The 11207-nt window shown below is 54.0% G+C and overlaps 1 protein-coding gene across 3 annotated transcripts in view; it reads left to right on the forward strand.

The window, feature by feature from the left end:
- MAPKAPK3 (MAPK activated protein kinase 3) overlaps positions 1–10705 on the forward strand; it is a 29751-nt gene extending 19046 nt beyond the window's left edge. For all 3 annotated transcript variants that reach the window (XM_047848863.1, XM_047848862.1, XM_047848864.1), the window contains 9 exons: positions 2175–2314; positions 3498–3562; positions 4032–4111; positions 5894–6017; positions 7191–7266; positions 7613–7737; positions 8164–8249; positions 8523–8603; positions 9291–10705. In XM_047848863.1, the coding sequence (XP_047704819.1) occupies positions 2175–2314; positions 3498–3562; positions 4032–4111; positions 5894–6017; positions 7191–7266; positions 7613–7737; positions 8164–8249; positions 8523–8603; positions 9291–9443 (930 nt within the window). In that variant the 3' untranslated portion in view covers positions 9444–10705. The remainder of the gene's footprint in view (positions 1–2174; positions 2315–3497; positions 3563–4031; positions 4112–5893; positions 6018–7190; positions 7267–7612; positions 7738–8163; positions 8250–8522; positions 8604–9290) is intronic.
- Positions 10706–11207: the final 502 nt, after the last annotated feature.

Genomic DNA, 11207 nt, shown 5'->3' on the forward strand with positions numbered 1-11207 from the left:
AGGCCCTCTGGCCCTCCTTGGCCATCCACTCCCTTCCCCCCACTCTCTCCCACACCTCCCTTCTAGCACTGTGCCCACCCGCCCGTCTTTTGTTTGTTCAGGAGCTCAGTGTTTTCTGTTGGCCCCAGCCAGGGACCTGCAGCTGGACCTGCCCTGCCTCTTCTCTAAAACTGCTTTCAGCCTGATTGGAGGTACAGAGGCAAAAACCACAGGGGGAGGTGCTGGGAGGTCTTTGCAGACAAGGAGACATCTGAGCTGAGCCCAGAAGTTTCCTCAAAAAGAGGGAGTTGGCCCAATGGGGAAGGAGAGAGGCAATGGTACATGTGGCATAGGCATAGACTAAGGCTGTTTGGGCCTGGTAAGTACATTATTCTGACCAGAACAGGAAGGGTTGGGAGCCAAAGGTAGCAGGCAATGAGAGGAACGCAAGCCCTGAATGGCAGGGGAGGTGGTGGCTATTATTTGGAGCCATGGGGGAGGGGATTTAAGGGGTTGGGGCAAGGATAGGTAGGGCCGAGGACCTCACTAGGAGTGTTCCAGCTGTGCGTTTGGGATTTTATGAGAGAAGAGAGAGGACTCTGGTGTAGGAGTGAGATGCTAGTAGCAGGGCAGAGTGAAGAGGGGGTCCTGGAGCCAGTCTGAAGACCCCTCCAGGACACAATCAAGTCAGACCAGACTGGGCAAGAGATAGCAAGGGGCAGGGAGAAGTGTAAGGAGGCCACACAGAAAAGAGGTGTAGAGGGAACAGAGCAGGGACGGAGGATGGTACATCTTGGGTCCTGTGGCTAAAACTGGGGTACCCCTGGCTACAGCCACCTCAGGTAGTGTGGTGAGTGGGAGTGACTGAGCCCCTGCCTCCAGCACTGCAAGCAAGAGTCTGGTACTCAGGAGCTGTGTGGGCAGAGAACTGAGGGATGTTCTGGGAGGCAAAGGCAGTGTGAGCAAAGGACCCATGGTTTCCAGGCTGGGAGTCTGCCTACAGCAGCCTCCATGCACACCCCCACCCTGGACTGGTTAATGGAGCAAGGACCCCAAAACTGGTGGAGGGGCTTGCCCAGCTCCCTGCACCCCCAGGCTAGGTCATGGTTAGCTGCTGCAGAAATGGGGGAACAGCTATGGGGCAGCAGGCATGAGAGCCTACTGCCTTCCTCTGTGCTCCTGTCTACCTTAGCCTAGAGAGCTTGGTCCCAGAGCTGTTCTTCACAGTGCCCTGCAGAGGGGAAGGCAAGGCCAGGGATGGTACAGGGTCCTGCAGGTACTGAGCAAGATGAAACTGCTCTGAGCCGTAGGCTTGAATTCTGACCCTGGTCCTCAACCCTGATCAACTAGGAAACAAATGGGGCTGGGTCTCAGGTGAGCAGCCCTGTGGGGAGATGGTTTGTCCCTGTTCTCCACATTCTGGACCACCTCACCCTGCATGCTGACTTCTCCTCCTCCCCTATACCTCCTCTGAGCAGGACCACTCTGGGGGGCCTTGCTCATTTCCAGCAACTGGCATTATGGTTGGCAACCATAGCCTAGGGCTGAGTTAACCTGAATGAGGATCCTGATGCCCGCCCACCCGCCACCTGCCTTGCTGTGATGCATCCTGTAGGGATGACTCTGTTATTACTCCATTTTACTGAGTTGTGGGCTTTGACTTGGAGCTGTGAATGTTTGCCTGAGGTCATACTGAGTCACTGGGAGAATTCAGCCCCAAACTCAGGCCTCATCTGACCAGGATGTTACCTCCCTCAACTAGGGTGCCCCCTGCCCCCAGACACTACCTATGGGTCTACAACTCTTGTGCCATAACATTGCAAAAGTGCAGCTTGAGGGATGTGTGGCCCCTGACCTGGGGTCTCATACCTGATGTGTGATTTGCTTACAAAGCCCACTCAACTCCCACTTCCCTGGCTGCCCTGGAGAAGGCATGCAGGGCTTCTCTAGCCTCTGAGTCTTTCTAAGCTGTCAGCTATCCCCAGGGCCTTCCTGTGGCCATTGGACCACAAATCAGAGAAACCTAGATTCAAATCCTCATTCTTCCCTTTATAAGATGGGTGACTTTGGGCAGGTCACAGGCCTCTCTGTGCTTATGTATTCTTGTCTGCAAAGTGAGGGCAGTGGCACTATCTGGGTGGCTGCTGGAGAAGTGGGCTGTGAGCCTGACACTTTCTGTGCCTACCTGCCCTCAGCTCCTGTATGACAGCCCCAAGGCCCGGCAGGAGGTGGACCACCACTGGCAGGCCTCAGGAGGCCCCCACATCGTGCGCATCCTGGACGTGTATGAGAACATGCATCACAGCAAGCGCTGTCTCCTCATCGTCATGGAATGGTATGCTGGCCTCATTGGTACTCCTGTGGCCCCCAGGCTCCCACCATTCTTCTAGGGGCCCTCTCTGCTCTTCAGATAGCAGCTATGGGAGGCACTCCAGCCCTTGAGGAGTAATGGAGGGGCAGCTGCAGGCATTGCCCATAGAGCTGTGCAGCTGCTAGCCACAAGGCCGTTCCCACAGGATGGGAAGGGAACCATGGGGGCTCCAATTTGGCTTCCCTGAGTGTGATTTCACTTTGGGAAGAGGGGCTGGAAGAGTTGTCAGAGAAAGCCGCCAAGTCCTGATGGTGGGTCAGGGGAGATTTGTGGGGGAAGCAGGACACACACAGTCACCTCCTCGGTTTGTACTCCTGTGGTCCCTCCAGATACTGGGAGCCAGTGGCCTCTTCTACCTTGGGCTTCTCCCGATAGCACTGTGGCTCAACCCTAGCCTTCCTCAGACCCTGGGCCTCGTGTCTACACCTCAAGCTCCTCCCCACCTACCTTTAAGTCCTTCCTCATCCTATAGGTTAACAGCTCTGGAGTCAGATTTGGGGTTCAGATCCTGGCTCTACTACCCACTGGCTGTGTGATTTTAGATAGCCCTTAACCTCTGTGAATTTTTGTAACTGCCATGTAAAATGTGGAGGAAGATCTAAATGTAGTATTCACCCTGTACCTGACTCCATTCTAAATGCTCCATGTGTATTGCTTATTCAATCTGTGCAACTCTGTGACACTGGTGCTATAAATCCCATTTTACAAAAGAGGAAGCTGAGGCACAGAGAGGTAAAGGGACCAGCCCTGGGTCACATAGCAGTGCACGTGAAGGGTTTGCCCAGGGTACAACACCCTGTAGGTGTTCAGAAAGCTGTTGTCATGATGATGACAATTGACATCTCCTCCCTTATATGAAGAAGCTGAGGCTTGGATGGAGGGTTGGGGTGCCCAAGCCTCAACCAGATGGGGGCAGTGATCCTGGTGAGGATCCCTGGGGAGCCCACCCTATTTCTAAGAGTCCAGTTAAACCCACCCAAGCTGATGGCCCACTACGCACCAAGTTCTTCAAGGCACGAGGAGGCTGATGCTGACTGTTTCCAGGGGCAGAGCGGCAGGGCCTGAGGTCTGGGCCTGTGATTCAGAGCAGGGGCAGGCTGACACTTGATTAGCCCACTCCCTGCTTACAGTCACTTTTCTCTTCTAGCATGGAAGGTGGTGAGCTATTCAGCCGGATTCAGGAGCGTGGCGACCAGGCTTTCACTGAGAGAGGTATGTGCATGCAGCTGGACCAGAGGGGGTGTTCCAACTGAGATGAGTCACAAAAAGTAGCTGTGTGATGCTGGGCAAGGCCCTGCTCCTCTCTGTGCCTCAGTCTATGCAGCTGAATAAGAGATGGTGGGATAGAGTGTTCATCCTCCCAAGGAGTTCCATGAATTCAAAATACCTTGTCAGAGATGGACTCTTCATGGCTTTGGGATGGAGGCCTCAAAGCCTCTTGGTGCCAATGAGCATCTCAGCTGGGAAGAGGTAGCCCAGGCCTGAGGAAGGAGGTAGAGGGGGACTGTGCTTTCTACCCCCAGAGGAAATTAGGATGAATGGGGGTGAGGGTATAGGATGGGTGTCCTGGGTGGCAGGACTGCTATCACCATCTTGTGCTATTCCAGGGGGGTGATAGGGTGGGGGCCCCAGGCTGCTCGACTTTTGACTGGCATCACTGCCCCCTCCTCTATGTCTGCAGAAGCTGCAGGAATCATGCGGGATATTGGCACTGCCATCCAGTTCCTGCACAGCCGGAACATCGCCCACCGAGACGTCAAGGTGAGGCTCTAGGACCCAGGTTGGGGGACCAGAGAAGGGAGTACACAACCCTCAATGGCTCCCAGTACCCACTAGATGGAGGCGAGTTTCCTTGATCAGCATTCAAAGCCTCTGCCCCCTGGCCCAGACTGCTCTTCTCAGCCACTTCTCCCATGGTTTCAGCATATTCCTTCTGCTCTAGCCAGATGGGTCTCCTTGTTTCTTTTAAACACTGTGTAATCCCAGTAGGCTTAAGCATAAATGAGTGCTTGCCTCAAGCCAGTAGACACTGACAAGCATCTTGTTTAATTCTCATATAAACCTGTGAGATAGGAGCCATTACCCATTTTACAGATGAGGAAGACAGGTCTCAGAGAGAGATTGTACCTTGCCTAAGCCTGCACAGATGCCACACTGGGATTCATTCATTCTTTCTTTCAGCAAGGACTTTTATGAACATGCAATGTACCAGGTCTCAGACAGGGACTGCCTGACACTGTTGTGGCTTCTGTGAAGTAACAGCCATAGTTTTGGTAGATTAGGCCCTCTAACGCCAGCATTTTAAGGGAAAGAAGCCATTTGCAGGGAGGCAAGGAGGAACCAGTTGAAGTAGTCCCAGCTCCTGGGTCTGTTTGCCCTTTCAGTGGATGGGATTCAGACACTTTCTAGAGGTTCAGCTCTCCAAATGTCCTATCTAGGGAGGACTGGGTCCTATAGGTCATCAGGATTGGATGCATAAAATGCAAACCGCATGAGGCAGTCCCACACACATATGTATACACGTGCCAGCCACCATCAGAGCAGAATCTGTGAGTCCTGAGCCCTCTACCCCAGGCTTAGAGCATCACCCTGAGGCTTACTTCCTCCTGAGACTGGGCAGAGAGGAGTGGAGGGCCCAGCTACAACATCAGGCTCCTCCTCTGGCTGAGTACTGCCAGTCCATTTATCTTTTGATTCTGGATACACATGGAGCCAGGACAGACTCACCTTCTGAACCCTTGCTTTATTTTGGTCCTGGCTTCCTTTTTTTCCCAAGGAGAGAAAAGCCTTCTTTAGAGGTGACTCCCTTGAATAAACTAAACATGCTTTCCTGCTTTCATCCCAATCCAAGATCAGATCATCTCAAATAGAACTGGAGAAAAAGCTTTCACTGGCTCCAAACTGGAACTCCATCTAATACCGTGTCCTTTTACCCCAGCTCTGCTTGAGGGTCTCTCCTTTCCTCCAGAGCCCTAGGTCCTACCTATTCATTAAAAACCAGCTTCAGGACTGCCTCCTCCATGCAGACCTCCCCGCTTCTCTTTTCCTCAGGCTCTCTGTGCTTTGCAACCAGGAAGAATAGCCTCTGTGCAGCTCCTGGGACCTAAGTGGTGGGGGCTTTCTTCCTGAGCAACCTCGGGCAGGGCTGCCCTGCTCACTTGTTCCAGGTTGGGCACAGGACACGGGCTTGGCAACATGACAGCCTACCTTGCCCCAGAACCTTCATTTTGGTATTTCATGGCAGCATTACCAACACAGGCTTCAAAGTCCCTGCCCCTGGGCTCTGTGTGGCACTTGGCTTTTCACAGCTTTGGCTGAACACCTGCCTCTGTTTCCCTTCTGTGAAAGGAGGCGTTACCTCCCAGCCACCTTGGTCTTCTCCATATTTGGCCCACATTGTTGGTAACCAAGGTCTTTTTAGTGAGATGGAGCTGATTCCTCCTGAATGGATTGGGGTGAAGGAAGTCTGCCTGAAGATCATTTTGGGACTCTGCCCCTGCTTGGTGCCTAACTCCAGACCAATGTTTTATCTTCCTGGCCCAGCCTGAAAACCTGCTCTACACGTCCAAGGAGAAAGATGCAGTACTCAAGCTCACTGACTTTGGCTTTGCCAAGGAGACCACCCAAAATGCCCTGCAGACACCCTGCTACACTCCCTATTATGTGGGTGAGTCCTTGGGATATGGTTTGTATGTCCCTACTCCCACTGGACCCTGCTGTGGTGTGGGGCAGCCTATGGGTTGCAGAAGCCAAAGGGTTAAAGCCCAGTAAGGAGGGAGGAAAGGATTCTATGGAGGCGGTGACGTGGGGGGCCGGAGGCTGCAAAAATATTCTCCCAAACTTCAGCTTCTGCTTTTGAAAATAGATCCAGGAAAATTCTGGCTGTGGCCTGTGAGCTGAATGACATCACAGCAGCTCTAAATATATACGTGATAAAAGGCTGCCATCAGCTCGGGACGGAGCCCAACCGAGGTTGTTTTTCTCCAGTTTTTATCTTCCTGGGATTCATATTCACAAAGTAGGCAGTCCTCCCCTATTACATTAGAAGGATACAGGGCACCAGCCACTTGTCTTGAGGGAGAGGGTCCCTTAGACGAGGGCATGGACAGGATTTGGGGGTGTCACATACTCATGCTTCCAGAGAAGCTCCCTGCTCCCTTGTGAGTGGGAAGCCCAGATCTGGAAAGTGTCCCTACTGTGAGAGAGGGGTGATGACTCTATTTGCAGAGGGCTCTTTTCTCTCAGGGAGGCCTTCCAAGAGAGCTGCTGAAGGGGTGGGGAACCCTTGAGACAGCTGAAACGGTATCCTGTTTACCAGGATGTGTTTTGCAGTATTTTGGCTTGGAAATCTTCTGGCCTGCCCATCATTGCACAGGTGGGAAGAACAAGGCCCCATGGGATGGTAGCCAAGCTGAAAGTGGAAACCAGAGCCCTACCCTTGGCCCCTCCTTGCCCGTGATCTAGGCTGTACATTTAGGGAGACAAGGGACACAGAGCAGCTGGTGGCCTGAGGCCCTTAACCTGTGGCTGGACTCCACCAAATCCCAGACTGACCTTCTCTCCCTCTTCTCCGTCACCAAGGCTGATATTGGCCCAAAGAAGCTAGGAAGCTATCATTCTTTACAGCCCAGCCTAAAAGCGGGTTTATTTTTTCTGGGAGCCGTTTTTCCTCCCCCAACTTCACACACATGCTGCCTTCCCAGAAGGTGCCAGACACCAGTCTGCTCTGCCCCACCCCCCAGCCCAGGCAACTGCTCCCCACCTTTCTCAGGCTTCAGGCTCCTATCTGGGCTCTAAGACCTTTGGGCTGAGAGCCCTCCTGTGCCCTCTGCCCTGCTAGCTCCTGAAGTTTTGGGTCCAGAGAAGTATGACAAGTCGTGTGACATGTGGTCCCTGGGCGTCATCATGTACATCCTGTGAGTACCACCACCTTCACCCCTATACTACCTCCTCATATCCCCAGAACCACTTCTGCTCTGCCCCCCTCAAACCTTTGGTGAACCTTGAGTGGGTCATTTTTCATGCAGGCTGCCCTTCCCTTTTGGTCAGGGGACACCCCTCCTTCAGGCTGCCTGAAGGTCTCTCCTTGCCAAGGGCAGATGGCATTCCTAGCATGACCCCAGAGTCCAGAGGGCTGGTATTCTTGCCAAGGTGGCTGCCATAGTGGCTGCCTGTCTTCCCAGTCAGGGATTTGGGGAGGGGAATGGGTCCACCCTGGTGCTGCCCTCACACCTGTGCTGAATGACCTCCACTCTCCTGCAGCCTGTGTGGCTTCCCGCCCTTCTACTCCAACACGGGTCAGGCCATCTCCCCAGGGATGAAGAGGAGGATCCGCCTGGGCCAGTATGGCTTCCCCAATCCTGAGTGGTCGGAGGTTTCTGAGGATGGTGAGCTTGCTCCACTGGACCCCATCAGCCTTCATTCTGGGAGATACCACTTTGGTGTCAACGCAACCTACGTTCAGATCTTGTGTGTGTGACATCCCATATCCCATATCCCAGCTGTGTGGCCCTAGGAAGGTTACCCAAACTTTCTGAACCTCAGTTTCCATATCTACCAAATGGGCTCAAAACTCACCTCCTCAAAATTTCCTCTAACTCCTGTCCCTTATTAATATTTTCCCTTTGAGGACCCTGTATCCATTCTCTATGGCTACTTAATGAGCTCTTCCCAACACTTAGTAGCTTAAAACAAGAAACAGTTATTAGCTCACTGTTTCTATGGGTTAGGAATCTGGGGGCACATGTAGAGTGGGGTGGGGGACTGACTCTGAGGGACTCTGTAACTTAACCCACTCTCCATTCTTCCTCTAGCCAAGCAACTGATCCGCCTCCTGCTGAAGACAGACCCCACAGAGAGGCTGACCATCACACAGTTCATGAACCATCCCTGGATCAATGTGAGTGCCTCTGTGCCCTGTGGTGGGCAGAGTGGCAAGCTGGAGTGGGGCCATAGGCAGGAGGGTGATGTCTCTGGAGGTCCTGGGGCAGGCCACAGATGTGTGATAGGACCCCACCAACAGCCTGACTTTGCCACTGCTTCAGTCAGGCTCCTTTGCCTCCCTGAGCCTTGGATGTCCCATCTAAGACAGGAAGAAAGGGGGTGGGGTGGGGAGCCAGTGCTGTCCCAGGTGCCTGCATGTTCTAATCCATGGGCTTGGGGCTCCTTCCAGCAATCGATGGTGGTGCCACAGACCCCACTCCACACGGCCCGAGTGCTTCAGGAGGATAGAGACCACTGGGATGAGGTCAAGGTAGGTGGATGCTGCCTCAGTCTCCTTACAGCTTCCTGGGTTTGGAAAAAGGGACTCCAGGGTGGTGGCTACCAAGATCCTGCGTCATCAGCCACTCCCCCATGCCTAGACACAGGACACCTGACTGCACTGGTGTCCAACAGTGGCACTCAGAGCACTGGGCTGTGCTATTGCATTCAGGATGGTGCTCCTGGCTCACGGGGACTTTGGGCCAGGGGCTTAGTGAAGGGGCTTTGGCCATAACCCCCCTACAGTTTCTATTTTGGAGAGTGGTCAGCCTGGTTTTAGACTTAGCGGAAGCCAGGTTTGAGCACATGGGACAGCAGCTCAGAGCCCCAGGATACCCTGGACACAATCTTCAAGCTTCATGTCCTGGGTGCCTTTCAAGATGATGTCCCCTGCAGGCCTATGGTTCTTAGCAGGTGACATTGGCCAAGGTCCCTCTCCTACTTACACTAGTGTGGTCCCAGGGAGTCACTATACTTTCTGTGCCTTAGTGGATAAGCTCAGGGTCCACCAGAAAGGACTGTAGTGAGGATTATGTGACACAAGGGGATGGCCCAGTGCTGGGCGCTTGGGCAATAAAGGCTGTCACTGCCCTCATTGACATTAGTAAGGGGCTAGAGGCAGGAGGGTGATGGTTCTTGAGGCCAGTATGTCCTGACCTCCGTGGGTATCTGTCCGCAGGAGGAGATGACCAGTGCCCTGGCAACCATGCGTGTGGACTATGACCAGGTGCAGATCAAGGACCTGAAGACCTCTAACAATCGACTGCTCAACAAGCGGAGAAAGAAGCAGGCAGGCAGCTCCTCAGCCTCACAGGGCTGCAACAACCAGTAGCTCATGGGGCCTTGGATGAGCTGGGCCTCTTGGTGTGGCGTATAGATCCGAGTGTGCTGTGGCCCTGACCCAGAGGGCCTGGGGTCATTATTTGTAACAAAAGGATCGTTTTTTGTTGTGTTTTAATTTGTCACTTGGAACATCAGGGTGGGAGACCTTGACTCCAAACCTCATTAGACAGGGCCCAGAGCCTGGGAGTTAGGGAGCTACCTGCCTCAGCTGCAGAGACTTTGGCCAGAGTGGCCCCAGTGAGACATAGGTCTGTTCTGCGCTGGGACATGGCCTTAGACTTCTAGGCTACTGGGGGTTGTGGCAGGCTTCCCTCCTCCCATGGAGATACCCCCTCTGTAGGGTAGGCAGATGGGCCTGGCCTTGGGAAAGGCATCTGGCCATTGGTTGCTATGGTGACCAGAGACCGAGTTGCTGTCTCTGAATGCTGAGTAAGAGAGTAAGGGAGGGAGAAGGGCCAATGGAGGGTCCACCTCTGCCTCCTTGGAGAGGTTTGTCTCCCTCACACTACTTGCCCCTCTCAGGATTCCTCCCTTTGGTCTCCTCGAGGCACCAGGGTCAGTCTGCCTGCCTCGCTGCGGGGTCCAGCCCTATCTTGCTGCAACCCCATCCCACAGGCCCCTTGGAGCTCTCTCTCTGCAGAGTCCCTGGGCCTAGTGATCCTGTTACTACCCCTTACCCAAAGAGGGGCTTCTCATCTCAGGTGAGGGTGGGAGGTATTTTTAACCCTTTTCTACTTTGGAAACTGTCACTGTGACAAAAGCCAGCACAGTTCTCCTGCCCCCACCCGCTTACCGGATCCCAGGCAGGAAAGCTTCTCTCTGTAACAGTTCATCCTCCACCTTGTCCTGGTTGATGGCAGGGACTGTCTCTTGGTGTACTTTTTTGAGGGTGGATGGCTGAGGACAGGACCAAGAGGCTTCCCGTTAATCAGGAGTCTCTTTCTACACTCCAGGTCAGACCTGAGGCAGTAGAGGGCTGCTGAGTGATGCTTAGAAGGTCTGGTTCTGGGTCCTGGCTTCAGCCTGAGTGGGACAAGAGAGGACCTTCCTTGCTGGTCCAGGTTTAACCAGGCCCACACTGCCCAGAATAGCCTCAGGGTTCTCAGTGCCGGATATGGACCTGACAAGTGCCTGATACACATCCTGGTTCCTGACCCCTCTCTCTGGCTGGGAAGCCCTAGACCACATCAGATAGGAAAACACCACTGGGGTTTACATCTAGATATTAATAAACACCATTTTGGCATTTTCTCCTGGTTCCTAGGTTTCTCTGTCTACGAGTGGACAAAAGTGGCCCAAGGGCAGTTGCTCACACCTACTAGTGACTGCACCCCCTTCAGGCTTGGTAAACATGCCAGGCTGACTCCAGGGCCACTGTGGCCTTTCCAGGCTTGGAAAGGTCAGAGAAGTGGAGGAATGGCAGCTGTCTCATGCCACCAGCTCTGGGGTGCCCAGTGCACTGTGTGTGTGACACCCACCCCCAGGCCCCGCGTGCACCAGCGTCTGCCCACAGTGGCCACCCCCAGCTGCATGCCAGCCTGCTGAAGGGCGGGCAGAGAGCCTGCTGCAGCACTGAGCTATTTTCAGAAGCTGCCAGATTTCATTTGGCAGCGAGAATGTCGGGGAGGGAAGGGGGCGGGACGCTGGAGACTGTCTTTTGACTATTCCGGCAGCAGAGCACCCTCTGCCCTCGGGAGCCCTTGCGGGCAGCCTGGGCGGGGGTGGGGGGGGGGTGGGGGGGCTGACTCTGGCA

This window comes from Prionailurus viverrinus, chromosome A2 (assembly GCF_022837055.1).
Source record: "Prionailurus viverrinus isolate Anna chromosome A2, UM_Priviv_1.0, whole genome shotgun sequence".
In the NCBI taxonomy this organism is placed as follows: Eukaryota; Metazoa; Chordata; class Mammalia; order Carnivora; family Felidae; genus Prionailurus; species Prionailurus viverrinus.